Source organism: Haliotis rubra, unplaced genomic scaffold (genome assembly GCF_003918875.1).
Source record: "Haliotis rubra isolate DU_JTF1 unplaced genomic scaffold, ASM391887v1 Scf46, whole genome shotgun sequence".
Lineage (NCBI taxonomy): Eukaryota > Metazoa > Mollusca > Gastropoda > Lepetellida > Haliotidae > Haliotis > Haliotis rubra.
This window is the reverse complement of record NW_025767146.1, coordinates 1,735,835-1,753,921: the sequence shown is the minus strand read 5'-3', so window position 1 is coordinate 1,753,921 and position 18,087 is coordinate 1,735,835. Positions and strand designations below refer to the sequence as shown.

The 18,087-nt window shown below is 44.4% G+C and overlaps 1 protein-coding gene across 1 annotated transcript; it reads right to left on the bottom strand.

Annotated features, from left to right (window-relative positions):
• Positions 1 to 11,210: 11,210 nt before the first annotated feature.
• LOC124290225 (adenosine receptor A3-like) lies at positions 11,211 to 13,130 on the bottom strand. The gene has a single exon (XM_046726938.1). The coding sequence runs from the start codon at positions 12,352 to 12,354 to the stop codon at positions 11,299 to 11,301; it is 1,056 nt and encodes a 351-aa protein (XP_046582894.1). The 5' UTR covers positions 12,355 to 13,130; the 3' UTR covers positions 11,211 to 11,298.
• Positions 13,131 to 18,087: the final 4,957 nt, after the last annotated feature.

The following is an 18,087-nucleotide window of genomic DNA, read 5'->3' as shown; positions in this document are numbered from 1 at the left end:
GATATTAGCTACACGTTACCGTTCTCAGGCCATCATCGATCATTTGCAAAAGAACGCCACCAAAATATTATCATAGCCCACAAGAAGCGCCGACCTGCATCCTGTCCAAACATCTTGGGGACTATTTTGGACACCAAGCCCGAGATCCTGTTCAAATGTGCAGAAATTGACGCAGGTATTCCTTGAGGAATGGCAGAGGATTCGATGCTGAAAGTTCGACTCCTAATTGCCAGTGTTAGGGGGACACTGACACATGTTATCAGTGCGAGGGGTGGCTACTCCGGGCACTGATGTGGTCGCCAGTTCTGGTGCCTACAATCACAACAATCATTAATTGAGAATAGTGTAACAATAAAACTGCTCTCGTCGTCATGGTACCCATACTTTCTGGTATTGTTGATATTCACGTTTTTATGTATTCCTCTCAGATTTCAGCTGTATTTTTCTTCGAATACAAGATGTTGCATTTACCATTGGAATGTGGTGTTGTCGGACTTATCACATCATACATGTACATGTTGCTTGATTAATGCTCATGTGTATATGACACTCCTATATGACCATGCATATGTGTAGCCCTAGTCTAGGCTTGAAGTGGCTGGGTCCGGCGGACAAGCATCCATATATATAATCCTCATCCTGGTACATTCACAAACACAGGCACTCGTGTGGTTTGTGCTCAATCTAGCAACATCGATACTAATACGCCGAATTAGGCCAAACAAAGTATTTGATCTTTCTCAGGATACTATTATTTTCATCATGAATATTCCCCATAATTATTGTGTGCACATCGCTTCCTTCCGTCACTGTATCAATAACAGTCATTAGGAATACATTATCAGGTCTGCATCAGTCTGTGACGAGTGGGTATTGTCTGTCTCCCAATGGACGTAATGCGATAACACACGACATCAATACGGACTGAGGATCGGGATCAAGTTTAATCAACTCCTTCGGGCACACATGTACGGGAGGTATCAGAATATTGCTGTACAACCATTTGTGATCGTGATGATCGATTGTTCAGTGTATAATATCGCGATTCTGTCACAAAATATGCCCTGCCCCCTTCTCGACCATATCTTTGTGTTTAATCCTAACATAGTGGAGATGTGGTACGCGGGATAATCGAGGGTAGAGACTTGTACGTTTAATGAACACAGGTAGACACAGAATTAATTCATGAAAACATTTCTTAAGGAAGTTCTGTGTTTAATTGGCTTTCATGTACCAACTAATTCAAAAAATATAAATTCGATAGTCAGTCCCCAGGACTAGTTTGTATGTTGTATGTCGAATTAGAGCCAAAGCAACGTTACTCACTCATTCAAGGTAAGTGGATGTTGACGGGTGGACACAACACAAAAATATATCAGAATGTGTACGTTACTGAGAATGTGTGAATTCCAAATAGAACATTCTGGCGATGGACACTCATGTAAATCAACTCTGCAGAATATGCTTCTTTCATCTACGAGCCATTGGCAGAATACGTCATCTCAACAGTCGTGATGCAGCACACGGTCTGGTCCAGGGACTCGTTACCTCATGAACTGATTACTGTAATAGCCTCCTTTTTGGTATTTCTCAGAAGCTGCTATCAAAATTACAAAATGCCCAAAATACAGCCTCCCGAATCATAAACAGAACTTCAAAGCGCTCCCACATAACACCTATCATGAGAAACCTGCACTGGCTGCCTGTTAAATCAAGAATTGACTTTGAAATATTACATACTAGAACATACATAGGTAAGCAACCCTTTGTGTATAAACTAGAACATACATAGGTAACCCTTTGTGTGTAAACTAGAACATACATAGGTAACCCTTTGTGTATAAACTAGAACATACATAGGTAACCCTTTGTGTATAAACTAGAACATACATAGGTAACCCTTTGTGTGTAAACTAGAACATACATAGGTAACCCTTTGTGTATAAACTAGAACATACATAGGTAACCCTTTGTGTATAAACTAAAACATACATAGGTAACCCTTTGTGTATAAACTAAAACATACATAGGTAACCCTTTGTGTATAAACTAGAACATACATGGGTAACCCTTTGTATGTAAACTAAAACATACATAGGTAACCCTTTGTGTATAAACTAGAACATACATAGGTAACCCTTTGTGTATAAACTAGAACATACATAGGTAACCCTTTGTGTATAAACTAGAACATACATAGGTAACCCTTTGTGTATAAACTAGAACATACATAGGTAACCCTTTGTGTATAAACTAGAACATACATGGGTAACCCTTTGTATGTAAACTAGAACATACATAGGTAACCCTTTGTGTATAAACTAGAACATACATAGGTAACCCTTTGTGTGTAAACTAGAACATACATAGGTAACCCTTTGTGTATAAACTAGAACATACATAGGTAACCCTTTGTGTATAAACTAGAACATACATAGGTAACCCTTTGTGTATAAACTAGAACATACACAGGTAACCCTTTGTGTATAAACTAGAACATACATAGGTAACCCTTTGTGTGTAAACTAGAACATACATAGGTAACCCTTTGTGTATAAACTAGAACATACACAGCTAAGCCTTCGTTTGTAGACCATACAAACAACCAACCCTGGTTTCTGCAGTCGAGCCTGGTTCCACAAAGCCAGCTTAGAGCTACGTTGATCGTACGCCTATGTGATAAGTGTAGAAGTTACGAACAGCTCCACGATCGCTATGTGTAACGGGGAGCTGGAATGTAGACAGTATCAAATACACGACTCTCTCGCTCCGTCTGGCAAGTCATACCCCAGGCAGATCTCTCTTCTCTGTAGGGTGCCCCATCGACTTAAACATTGACTTTCTTTCTGTCCGGGAAATGAGTGCTGCAGTCGATGAAAGCCTTCAACCAGTTGGCCATCTGGTTATCACGCACGCAAATTAACAATTATATCATACACACTGCTCACTTTTCGCCGTGTTTACCGATTGTTCTAAACGTTGTACAAGAACAGCGTCAGTAGGCGTCGAATCACGAACTACTCTCTAGCCTGAGCAGCAAAGGAAGTATACTTCGATTGTCTTTATCAAATTTTTAGCTTTCATTTTTTAATATTTTAGTGATTTTATACCCATAAAGATAAAACAGTACATAGAACTCCAACAATACCCCTTCTTTAAATATACTTGACTTATAGTTTTTAAGAATGCAAACTATTCTATAAGACGCTCTTGGGATAACATGTTAGTTTTGACAACTGTTAAGACACAAATCACTCTTTACAAACTGTTGCAGGAATGACTGATGGTAAATAGACATAATCAGATTTAACATTTTTATTTTTTTCCAATTTATTTTATCAGACAAACTCGGTATACTTTCTTCCCCTCTAGTATCTTAAATCGTCAGTACTTTTTGCTAGCATAAAAGTAGAACTTCAAGCTACACTGACACCTAAGTATCTCGAAGTCCTGAGAATCAGTGACGGATTTGAGAGCAACGATAAGCACTCACCTGGGCGAGACAGATACGTCGTCCTATGTAGATGTGTAGAGTGGATGCTACACCAATGGAAACAATTAAATCGTTACGCCACAAGTTCTCCTGATAGTTACAATGTGCGAATATCATTTCTGGTGCACTTGCCGTGAAATATCTGGAATATTCGTATACACCACTTCACTCTCAAGTTCAAGGTGTCAGGGTAACTGATTGGTTCAGCGCGTCACGTAAAAAACTTTCTTTGGAAATGTGAAGTAAACAGTGTTTATATAATTGTCCCATGTGGAATATAGCTCCAACGTTGGAATAGAGAAGAAACAAGACACCTCTATGGACGAAGTTCTTTATGAGCGGGAATATTATGAGATAACTACCACGATCCATCTGTTCACATTTATACCAGATTATCTGTTCACATTTATACTAATAAAGTATGATCCATTTGTCCACATTTATACCAGATTATCTGTTCACATTTATACTATGATCCATTTGTCCACATTTATACCAGATTATCTGTTCACATTTATACTATGATCCATTTGTCCACATTTATACCAGATTATCTGTTCACATTTATACTAATAAAGTATGATCCATTTGTCCACATTTATACCAGATTATCTGTTCACATTTATACTATGATCCATTTGTTCACATTGATACCAGATTATCTAATTACATTTATAATGGGATCCATCTGTTTACATTCATACTGGGGTCCATCTGTTCACGTCTTTCAGAATGTCCTCATTCCGTCTGTTTATGTTTATCCGGGGCCGATCCGTATAGTTGCATCGATACCGGGAACCATCTCTCTGTATATGTGCTTGGATCCGTCTGTTCACATTTACCAAAGATACTAAACCAGTGTTTATTATTGTGTTCAAGCTTTTTATTCAGTTTGTCTAGTGTAACACCCCATTCAGCAACTTAACGCCGTGACATGTACGTTTCTGGGCACTGGTCAGGCAAACCGGGGTTGATATTGTGATGAGACACTCTGCATCAACACAAGATACATTCTCATCAGTTCTTACAGGCTTCTGAACTAATATCTCAGCAAAAATAACGAACAGAAGGTAAACAACAAACACATCTCCCTTTTATTGAAGCAATACAGCGTTTTATGGACCACGGAAAGGTATTTATACCGCCACAATGGTTCAGTATTGGGAAGTTCCATTTGTTCAATTCCATGAAAGGTCACTTTGTGCTTGTATATATGGATTTGTGTCGGATGTATCTACCTCTGGGAGCCTATAGTGACCTGTCTGATCATTGTCTACAGAACCCGTATTTCACGTCCGCCGTCGGGTAGTGTTGTTTTGTCTGGCAGTGCGATGTGGAGCAATGTCATAGCGATACGTCAGTTCATAGGATAAATACGAATAATATAAGTTGTCATAGCAACTAAGCGTAAAAAAGACAAATCAACAAGTCTGTAGCTCATCTCGTTATGACAGACTGGATAATGAAATACATGCATGTGGATTTCCAGTCATTTGCTGAGCAATCACCACAAATAATTGAATGGAAATTCAGTTGCCGGGCACTTGTAAAATACACACGTTGATAACTGCCAGGTGCATGTGTGTGTGTGTACTTATGGAAAATATGGTCATAGAATACAAAATCAATGCTCGTAACTTGCATGTTGAGTCAATGATTTACGGAAGATAAATTAGTGATAACGATTGTGGACTCACTGGATCCGGAGAGGTATTGTATTGCTGTATATGTGTCCTGAATGAAGTTGATGAGGGGCTTCCCGACTTGCAGGGTTGCAGATGGCGAGACTTCACTACACAAACTTCATCCATAGGTGTTCAGTGGTGTTTACATGCCTGACACTACCGAGAGGAGTCTCATTTCGACAAGCATTGTTGTGGGTGGAAATGAATAATCCTGTTCTTGGAAGCAGAGTGAAAGGTCATTTCTACGCGAAAAGGGTACCATGACTGGTCTTGTAGTCGAAGGTCAGCCCCTATCACCAAAGCTGTTATTGGGACATAACAATACTTAGCATATTTAATTAGAACCGACAAAACCCTTTCCACATCCATAAGACATCTCTGCTTAAAGCAGAGTTGATTGTACGATTCTGATTATATCATGATTATGTACTTGCTTCAGCAGTAAACACATCCCTAACACCCCTCTGCTATGAAGTAGAGAAGGAACTGGATTCCCAGTGCCGCTGCCTCATGTTATATGATGTTCTGCCTAATCCATTCCGATATATTCGTTATTCATCATTTTGATGCCACTAACAGGGCGACATTTTAATCCCGTAACCCCGTGACATTCCCACCCTTTACTCGCCCAGAAGCATGACCTTTATCACAGCCTATACTATTGATGATAATCTATATCTGTCCTGAACTTTAATGGACTTGACGGTGTTAACGGTCTGTTATTGCAGCACGGTAACATCGACTACACTACATTTTATATCTTCATTATCATCATTATCACTTGTTTTCAGAACCATGTTGGAGTCTCAAAACCCGCAAATAGTTCCGCTAATGATGATTAATTTGACACAGCAACAATCTTGGATCATCCTTTATGTTCATTCCAACAGGAATCCGTCCCTGTGGATGTGACCTCTTATGGAACTGCTCACTCCCAATGCCATCACTTTCACGGACCATGCTGGAGTCTCAAAACTCGCAAATGTTTCCGCTAATGATGATTAATTTGACACAGCAGCAATCTTGGATCATCCTTTGTGTTCATTCCAACAGGAATCCGTCCCTGTGGATGTGACCACTTATGGAACTGCTCACTCCCAATGCTATCACTTTCACGGACCTGAACACCCATTTGAGTATGGTTTGTCGAGATATGCTGTATCCAAAGTCAATCTGGACCAGATTAACCAGTGATTCACTGAATAACGATCCACAAAACAAGATGCACGTAGCCAGGCATGGCAGCCGCATCCCCATTTATGTATACCGTTAGAACAAACTCGACAAGCATCAGTTCTGAGTTCAATATATATAGTCAGTTCGGACTAGTTTATTCAAGTATATCACATTTTGTCAGAAAAAAACAAAACAACAAAAAGGTATGGAACGACAATATTGTGTACATAACGTTACTTCATTAAAGTCACAGTAAGAATGTTGGGACATTCGTCTTCTCATTGGACACAGTGAGAGTGTTGGGACATTCGTCTTCTCATTGGACACAGTGAGAGTGTTGGCACGTTTGTTATTTGCTAGCTATTTTTTACACTAGCTATTGGGACATTTTTTCACTTGGAATGTTTTGTGATGTTCGCCGATTACTCAACACCAAAATAAATTCCGCTATTGAGGCGGGCTTCTCTCCTCGGAGTTTCGTGAATAAATCACCATACAGGATGAACACATGCGACTGCTGGTCAATCAACTCTCGTTCAGGTCCTTTGTTCTGAGCAGTCAACGTTATATCGCGTGTTATATGTACACATCCACGAGACCTGGCCTCCGATGAAATCAGACAGCCCTGATAGAACTGCTGACCGCCTAAAACATGCACATACATAGGCACCGTGGTACGTGACCCTGTATCCTGAACTGCATTAACAGCTAACACTGCTCCTTCCCTGCAAGCATCACTTTCGTACCATTCCACCGTACCTTGACTGAATACCTCCTGTACCATGACAGTGAGATAATGCCACACCTTGACTGAATACCTCCTGTACCATGGCAGTGAGATAATGCCACACCTTGACTGAATACCTCCTGTACCATGGTAGTGAGATAATGCCTCCCTTGACTGAATACCTCCTGTACCATGGCAGTGAGATAATGCCACACCTTGACTGAATACCTCCTGTACCATGACAGTGAGATAATGCCACACCTTGACTGAATACCTCCTGTACCATGGCAGTGAGATAATGCCACACCTTGACTGAATACCTCCTGTACCATGGCAGTAAGATAATGCCACACCTTGACTGAATACCTCCTGTACCATGACAGTGAGATAATGCCACACCTTGACTGAATACCTCCTGTATCATGACAGTGAGATTATGCCACACCTTGACTGTATACCTCCTGTACCATGGCAGTGAGATAATGCCACACCTTGACTGAATACCTCCTGTACCATGGCAGTGAGATAATGCCACACCTTGACTGAATACCTCCTGTACCATGACAGTGAGATAATTGCCACACCTTGACTGAATACCTCCTGTACCATGGCAGTGAGATAATGCCACACCTTGACTGAATACCTCCTGTACAAAGGCAGGGAGATAATGCCACACCTTGACTGAATACCTCCTGTACCATGGCAGTGAGATATTGCCACACCTTGACTGAATACCTCCTGTACCATGGCAGTGAGATAATGCCACACCTTGACTGAATTCCTCCTGTACCACGGTAGTGAAATAATGCCACACCTTCACTGAATACCTCCTGTACCATGACAGTGAGATAATGCCACACCTTCACTGAATACCTCCTGTACCATGACAGTGAGATAATGCCACACCTTGACTGAATACCTCCTGTACCATGGCAGTGAGATAATGCCACACCTTGACTGAATACCTCCTGTACCATGACAGTGAGATAATGCCACACCTTGACTGAATACCTCCTGTATCATGGCAGTGAAATAATGCCACACCTTGACTGAATACCTCCTGTACCTGTACCATGGCAGTGAGATAATGCCACACCTTGACTGAATACCTCCTGTACCATGACAGTGAGATAATGCCACACCTTGACTGAATAACTGCTGTAACATGGCAGTGAGCTAATGCCTCCCTTGACTGAATACCTCCTGTACCATGGCAGTGAGATAATGCCACACCTCGACTGAATACCTCCTGTACCCTGGCAGTGAGATAATGCCACACCTTGACTGAATACCTCCTGTACCATGACAGTGAGATAATGCCACACCTTGACTGAATACCTCCTGTACCATGGCAGTGAGATAATGCCACACCTTGACTGAATACCTCCTGTACCATGGCAGTGAGATAATGCCACACCTTGACTGAATACCTCCTGTACCATGGCAGTGAGATAATGCCACACCTTGACTGAATACCTCCTGTACCATGACAGTGAGATAATGCCACACCTTGACTGAATACCTCCTGTACCCTGGCAGTGAGATAATGCCACACCTTGACTGAATACCTCCTGTACCATGACAGTGAGATAATGCCACACCTTGACTGAATACCTCCTGTATCATGGCAGTAAGATAATGTCACACCTTGACTGAATACCTCCTGTACCATGGCAGTGAGATAATGCCACACCTTGACTGAATACCTTCTGTACCATGACAGTGAGATAATGCCACACCTTGACTGAATACCTCCTGTATCATGGCAGTGAGATAATGCCACACCTTGACTGTATACCTCATGTACCATGGCAGTGAGATAATGCCACACCTTGACTGAATACCTCCTGTACCCTGGCAGTGAGATAATGCCACATCTTGACTGAATAACTCCTGTACCATGACAGTGACATCATCTTGTTTTCATCTTGTCTATAACACCTAAGAATCATGTCTGCATTATCATGACTGTGGCATGTGCACTTCATCAACCATGTTGTATCAATAATGCATCACCGTACCATCCATATTGCATCCATGATGCATCACCGTATCCTCTACAATGTGTCTCGGCTCATCAGTAATTATTCGATCTGAATAATCTCTGTATTAGTGTGACATATATAGTATGACCAGAAATTATTGAGAATTTTAGGAATATGTTAAACAACCTTGACGAGCTATCAAGTGCTTGGTTTCATTCAAGAGAGACAACTCCGTTAATCCTTTTTCATTAGTTTGTGAAGAGTTATCCCCCTTTGTTTACTTGCTAGCAGACGACATTTTCAGTGACCCTCAGTATGGATGATTTAGAGAAGAGGAAGTTGATTTTAGAGTATTATAACAAGGACATCAAATCAGCTAAAGTGATTTCAAGTAGAACAGGCATCCCTTTGTCTACTGTTTATCGTGTTTTGAAAAATATTGCAAATGGATATGACATTGAGCACCAGGGAGGCGCAGGTAGGCCCAGAAAATTGACTGTCGGTGACAAGAGGCGGCTTGGTATTCTTGTTTCTAAAAACAAACGAAGGAGTTTAGAAAACTTAAGGCTGGATATGATTCATAGAGGAACTGTGGCTGTCTGTAAGGAGACAATTAGAACTGAGGTGCATTCAATGGGTTGGCAGAAAAGTCGCGGAATTCCATCACCGATCATGAAACCTGAACAAAAGGAGCGAAGGTTGAACTGGTGCTTACAGCATAGAAATTTTAACTGGGACAATGTGATTTTCTCAGATGAAAGTCCTGTGTGGCTGTTTTCTTATACACTGAAATTCTGGACCAAACAAACTGAAAAACCTTTGTATCAGCGCCCAAAGTACAGTCCGAAAGTTAACGTGTGGAGTGGCATATCTGTGTTAGGGGCAACGCCCCTCTGTGTATTTGAAGGGAATATGAACAGTGAGCGGTACACAGATTTGCATTTACTTCCATCTGCTCACGTGTTCTATTGCAATTTTTGGATTTTCCAGCAGGACAACGACCCAAAACATCGTTCAAAGCATTCACAGGCCTGGTTTTTGACCCCAAAAATGACATTATTAGATTGGCCAAGCTATAGCCCTGACCTAAATCCAAAAGAAAATGTTTGGGGACTTATGAAGGAAAGTGTCAATAAGAAAAATCTGACAAATATTTGCTGAAATGAAAGAAGAGGTGGTTCGATATTGGGACAGCATGGACCACGACTTTCTAACTTCTTTGATCAGTAGTATGCCCCGCCGCAATGAAGCCTGCATTGCTTCCCATGGTGACTTGACACAATACTAACTGTTCACCTGTCTTTAAATCTGGAGTTATGTTCTGCTAATATTCACATTAATACGTGAGTAATAAGTGAAAAATAAATGAAATATTACAATCTTTAAATTCTCAACAATTTCTGGTTGTACTGTACACTGTATCGTCCGTGTTGTATCACTTATGCATCAAAGTAACATCCATATTGCATCAGTAATGCATCACCGTACCATCCATTAACATTCATATTGTATCACTAATGCATCACCGTACCATCCATTAACATTCACACTGTATCAGTAATCTTACATCGTACCATCTATTAACATTCATATTGTATCAGTAATGTAACATTGTACCATCCATTAACATTCATATTGTATCAGTAATGCATCACCGTACCCCCCATTAACATTCATATTGTATCAGTAATGCATCACCGTTCCATCAATATTGCATTAATATCACAGTATTAGCATATTGTATCAGTAACACATCACCATATCATCCATATTGCATCAACAATACTCCACTGTATCCACGACGATGTGTCTCGACTCATCACTCCAGTCTGAATCATACCTGTATCATTGTGACTGTGACATACACACTGCATCATCCATGATATAGCACTCATGCATTATTGTATCATTCATGTTGTATAACTTATGCATCATCGTATTATCCACATTGTATCGAGACTCCATCAATAAAGATCCAACCACGTCTCTACCACAGCATCGTGTACACTGTATCATGTATTGTACCGCTGTACCCTCCACATTGTATCGAGACTCCATCAATAAAGATCCAACCACGTCTCTACCACAGCATCGTGTACACTGTATCATGTATTGTACCGCTGTACCCTCCACATTGTATCGAGACTCCATCAATAAAGATCCAACCACGTCTCTACCACAGCATCGTGTACACTGTATGATGTATTGTACCGCTGTACCCTCCACATTGTATCACGTATACATGAGTTCATTGCCCGAGGCGGACTTGTTCTCAGTGTCCGTGCGTTCATAATAACTGATCCGTTTAGAACACAACAGCAGGCAGTACGCACGGCGGAAATCTTGGTTTTTCACCCCATATATGATAAAGTTCATTCCAGAATTGAGCAAACAGGACAATACTAATAAATTCATGGTTGTCGGTTCGATCCCGACTGTGTTCCCCAGCACGATCCCCACAATCGCGGGACACCAACACACAAAGAACACACCAAACACCAATACAAACATCTTGATCATGGGCCATTCTCTTTTAAACGTGGACACCACGGCCCTGGTGTCTGTATCAATACTTTGGCGGGTCACATCGAGCATGGCCTTCCTCTGATGGTACGAGATTTTAAAGATGTATCCATAACTAGCTCCTGCCACCACACAACAGACGCAGAATATAGTCACCTGACCATACAACTGGTATTCCATGTGTAGGATATTAAACAGTTCACACGGCTTCACACCGTCAAATGTATTGTAGTATAAGGGTAGAGTTCCGTAGAAGATGCAACCACACCACGTGGTCCCAATGATTATGCGAGCTCGACGAGCTGTTGCGATGTACTCGTACCTTAAAGGGCGGACGATGTAGATGAGACGATCCACGGATATGACAACCATGGACACTATTGAACACCCTGCGGATACTATCAGGAGCACCGGGTGGCTGAGGCATAAGTATTTGTTTTGATTATACAGGTTTTCCATTCCAGGGAACATCTTTATAGCATAGAAGGGGAGGACTATTCCCACGATTAGGTCCGCGACTGCGAGGGACACAACATACATGTTGGGCACAGTGTGGAGTCGGGGCGTCCTCTTCACTGCTAAAATGGTGAGTACGTTGCCGCCGATGATGACGACGGCCATCAGTATCTGCATGACGATTACGACAGCGTCTACTACATTTAAACCGCTCCCCGATTCGGTGACACTGCTCGTGTTGGATTTAGTATACGTACTGTTTAAGGAGTAGTCGGGGCTTGAATCAAGAGCGGCGGTCGTTGACTCCATGGCGACACGACGTGCAGTCACAAGTGCAAAGTTGTTACTCACGCCGGCTTACAAAGCGGTGGTACAATCTCCAGAAGTTGTGGAATTCACAGTAGTTGTCCGAGTTCCACACACATCACCAACCCCAGAACTCAACCAGCGAGAATCCGCCTGCCCGCATTGATGATGAAGCGAGATCCAAATGGAATCATCCTGCGTTGACCCCCGTCCAGAGGCTGTCCGTGATCGGATGTTTGTATCCGATATATTGTAGTAACTGTTTAACAGTGTCGTGTCGCTGTGGCTGTTTTTCTGTTGATGACACAGTCCTTGGTCAAACTGGATATCATTCCGTGATTTGTTTCAGTGTGACAAGGATCAAGATGAACACAAGTAACTCAACTCTTCCAAGTGACATTAACTTCATCGATACAACGCGACTGGCGATACTTCCTTCCTAGTGTGAGAAACAAAGACCGGGAGACACAGTGACTATCACTCGGTGTCCTGTACTTGCACCCACGTGGAGTGAGTCAGTCTGTGGTCACACCCTCTTCTACTATACTTATTGGGGGGCGAAGGCGCGTGTCACGTCGAGGGAGTTTTCTGATGTGGGTCAGCTATCTATTCCGGCCAGATCAGCTGGCGAACCAAGGGTCACAGACCTACACATGCTACAACTGCAGTGGCCCGGTAGCAAATTGTTTAAATAACATCGAACGCAGGCGCCAACACACGAACAGTTAGCTTTATGCCTTTTACATGAGATCCAGGCTACGCTTCATGTACACGGTGTATTTTTGTCTCGTATCTTTTTTACATAATTGAGAGTGGTGTGCGTCAGTGAGAGAGAGGGAGAGTTTGTGTGTGTGTGTGTGAGAGAGAGAGAGAGAGAGAGAGAGAGAGAGAGAGAGAGAGAGAGAGAGAGAGAGAGAGAGAGAGAGAGAGGGGCATGTGCGGGTTATGATAAGGCTCCCTTGGTTTCACTGTGTGGAGAGGTTAGCGGGTACATGTCCATGGTTTATACATACCACAAGTGTACACACCTCTGTATTTGCTTGGGTTCAATTAAATAGGTCAGACTGGTGAGCATTAATGTGAACCCGAGACGCTCCAGTAAGCGGAGATTTGAATTCGCAGGATTATTAATGCATACAGCTCAACGGCGTTAATATCAGCCGAGAGAATGGTACACGCATGGCAGGATACATTCACAACACACGGCCATAGAGATAAGCATGCTGACTGGGTATAGTGTAGTATCAGTGATAATGCATGTGCACCATATGGGCGCCAGAAACACTACGTAAAGCATGCATTAGGTCTAATATGTAACACCAAGTATTGCCTGCATATCAATTGTGTGTCCAGTAATACCCAGTTATGTGTCCACACACACAGGGCGCGCGCGCGCACGCACGCACACACACACACACACACACACACATATAATCCGTCCAGCAACACCGATAAATAAATGTATATCATTTTTTTACCAGTAAAACTCAGGTATCTCTGAATATCGATTATGTATCCAGTAACACCACTAAATGCCAGTATATGGATCATGTGTCCAGTAGCACCAAGCAATGCCAGTATATGCATAATGTGCCCACTGATACCCAGTATATGCATAATGTGTCCATTAACACCCAGTAATGTCAGTATATGGATCATGTGTCAAGTAACATCCAGTAATGCCAGTATATGGATCATGTGTCCAGTAACACCCAGTAATGCCAGTATATGCATAAAGTGTCAAGTAACACCCAATAATGCCAGTATATGCATTATGTGTCCAGTAACACCCAGTAATGCCAGTATATGGATCATGTGTCCAGTAACATCCAGTAATGCCAGTATATGGATCATGTGTCCAGTAACACCCAGTAATGCCAGTACATGTATATGCATAAAGTGTCGAGTAACACCCAGTGATGCCAGTATATACGCATAATGTGTCCAGTAACACCCAATAATGCCAGTATATGCATAATGTGTCCAGTAACACCCAATAATGCCAGTATATACGCATAATGTATCCAGGAACACCCAGTAATGCCAGTATATGCATAATGTGTCCAGTAAAACCAAGTAATGCTAGTATATGGATCATGTGTCCAGTAATACCCAGTAATGCCAGTATATGCATAAAGTGTCCAGTAACACCCAATAATGCCAGTATATGCATTATGTGTCCAGTAACACCCAGTAATGCCAGTATATGCATTATGTGTCCAGTAACACCCAGTAATACGTGCTAATACCTAATGAAGTTCTAGTGTGTCTGGAAATGGCCAGTAATGCTTGACCCCCGAGAAGAATATAGGGTTAGAACTGATCTTCAGTAAGCGATGCCTGTTGTCAAGAGGCAACTGATGTCTGATGGGATCATATGATTCGCTAGCTCGTTTGATGCACGTCATCAGTCACAATTGCGTAGATCATGTCAGTCACTGGATTGTCTAGTCCAGACTCGACTCTTCACAGCCTGCCGTCATACAGCTGGAATATTGCTGAGTGAGGCGATAAAACAGTGAATTCTGTGACGCCCCGTGTGTCTAGTCACGGCCAGTAATGCCCGTGCATCATTAATGTTTTCAGGAATAGTCAGTAACACCGGTGACGACCTACCTTTGTGGAGTCAGGTTCCCTGGGGAGGCAGGCCGATCCTCGACTGTATCGTACAAACTAAGTTAGGATCTCTGCCTCGCATTTAGGGTTCACAACATGGGCTGGTCTTACCGTCTGCTAGGGGTGTCTGAGTATGCTGCCACCCTGGCATTTAGGATACACAACATGGACTGGTCTTGCCGTCTGCTAGGGGTGTCTGACTATTCTGCCACCCTGGCATTTAGGGTACACAACATGGACTGGTCTTGCCGTCCCTGGCATTTGCCACCCTGGCATTTAGGGAACACAACATGGACTGGTCTTGCTGCCGTCTGCTAGGGGTGTCTTGCCGTCTGCTATGCTGCCACCCTGGCATTTAGGGTACACAACATGGACTGGTCTTGCCGTCTGCTAGGGGTGTGCTGCCACCCTGGCATTTAGGGTACACAACATGGACTGGTCTTGCCGTCTGCTAGGGGTGTGCTGCCACCCTGGCATTTAGGGTACACAACATGGACTGGTCTTGCCGTCTGCTAGGGGTGTGCTGCCACCCTGGCATTTAGGGTACACAACATGGACAGGTTTTGCCGTCTGCTGCTAGGGTGTGCTGCCACCCTGGCATTTAGGGTACACAACATGGACTGGTCTTGCTGCCACCCTGGCGAATTACCTAGCTATGGACTGTCTGTTATGCTGCCAGGGGTAGGGTACTCAACATGCTGGCCACCCTGGCTGGTGCTGCCACCCTGGCATTTAGGGTACACAACATGGACTGGTCTTGCCGTCTGCTAGGGTGTGTGCTGCCACCCTGGCATTTAGGGTACACAACATGGACTGGTCTTGCCGTCTGCTAGGGTGTGTCTGAGGGTACACAACATGGTGCCGTCTGCCAGGTGTGTCTGGTATGCTGCCACCCTGGCATTTAGGGTACACAACATGGACTGTCTTGCCGTCTTACCGTCTGCTAGGGGTGTCTGAATATGCTGCTACCCTGGCATTTAGGGAACTCAACATGGACTGGTCTTGCCGTCTTGCCGTCTGCTTAGGGGGTGTGCTGCCACCCTGGCATTTAGACCCTGGCATTTACACAACATGGGCTGGTCTTGCCGTCTGCCTGGGGTGTGCTGCCACCCTGGCATTTAGGGTACGCAACATGGGCTGGTCTTACCGTCTGCTAGGGGTGTCTGAGTATGCTGCCACCCTGGCATTTAGAATTACACAACATGGGCTGGTCTTACCGTCTGCTAGGGGTGTCTGGTATGCTGCCACCCTGGCATTTAGGGTACACAACATGGGCTGGTCTTGCCGTCTGCTAGGGGTGTCTGAGTATGTTGCCACCCTGGCATTTAGGGTACACAACATGGACTGGTCTTGCCGTCTGCTAGGGGTGTCTGAGTATGCTGCCACCCTGGCATTTAGGGTACACAACATGGACTGGTCTTGCCGTCTGCTAGGGGGTGTCTGGTATGCTGCCACCCTGGCATTTAGGTTACACAACATGGACTGGTCTTGCCGTCCTGGCTAGGGGTGTCTGCCGCCTAATGCTGCCACCCTGGCATTTAGGGTGGACACAACATGGACTGGTCTTACCGCCGTCTGCTATGCTGGGCATTTGTGCTGCCACCCATTTGGCATGGGCTGGTCTTTCTGCTAGAGTTGTGCTGCCACCCTGGCATTTAGGGTACGCAACAGGCTGCCACCCTGGCATTTTAGGGTACACAACATGGGCTGGTCTTGCCGTGCTGCTATGGGGTGTCTGGTTATGCCACCTGGCATTTAGGGTACAATAACATGGGCTGGTCTTGCCGTCTGCATGGACAGGGGTGTGCTGCCACCCTGGCATTATAGGGACTGGTCTTGCCGTCTGCTATGGGGTGTCTGGTATGCTGCCACCCTGGCTGGAACACAACATGGACTGGTCTTGCCGTCTGCTAGTGGCATTTAGGGGGTGCGTGCCATGCCGCCCTGGCACAGGGAACTCAACATGGACTGGTCTTGCCGTCTGCTATGGGTGTGCTGCCACCCTGGCATTTTACACAACATGGACTGGTCTTGCCGTCTGCTATGGGTGTGCTGCCACCCTGGCATTTAGGGTACACAACATGGACTGGTGCCTGCCTGCTAGGGGGTGCTGCCACCCTGGCATTTGCCATGGACCCTGCCGTCTGCATTTGCTGCCACCCTGGCATTTAGGGTACAACATGGACTGGTCTTGCCGTCTGCTAGGGGTGTCTGACTATGCTGCCACCCTGGCATTTAGGGTACACAACATGGACTGGTCTTACCGTCTGCTAGGGGTGTCTGAATATGCTGCTACCCTGGCATTTAGGGAACTCAACATGGACTGGTCTTGCCGTCTGCTAGGGGTGTGCTGCCACCCTGGCATTTAGGTCTTGCCGTCTGCTAGGGTGTCTTCAGGTATGCTACACAACATGGGCTGGTCTTGCCGTCTGCTAGGGGTGTGCTGCCACCCTGGCATTTAGGGTACGCAACATGGGCTGGTCTTACCGTCTGCTAGGGGTGTCTGAGTATGCTGCCACCCTGGCATTTAGGGTACACAACATGGGCTGGTCTTGCCGTCTGCTAGGGGTGTCTGACTATGCTGCCACCCTGGCATTTAGGGTACACAACATGGACTGGTCTTACCGTCTGCTAGTCTGGGGTGTCTGAATATGCTGCCACCCTGGCATTTAGGGTACTCAACATGGACTGGTCTTGCCGTCTGCTAGGGGTGTGCTGCCACCCTGGCATTTAGGGTACACAACATGGACTGGTCTTGCCGTCTGCTAGGGGTGTCTGAGTATGCTGCCACCCTGGCATTTAGGGTACACAACATGGACTGGTCTTGCCGTCTGCTAGGGGTGTCTGAGTATGCTGCCACCCTGGCATTTAGGGTACACAACATGGACTGGTCTTGCCGTCTGCTAGGGGTGTCTGAGTATGCTGCCACCCTGGCATTTAGGGTACACAACATGGACTGGTCTTGCCGCCTGCTAGGGGTGTCTGAGTATGCTGCCACCCTGGCATTTAGGGTACACAACATGGACTGGTCTTGCCGTCTGCTAGGGGTGTCTGAGTATGCTGCCACCTTGGCATTTAGGATACACAACATGGACTGGTCTTGCCGCCTGCTAGGGGTGT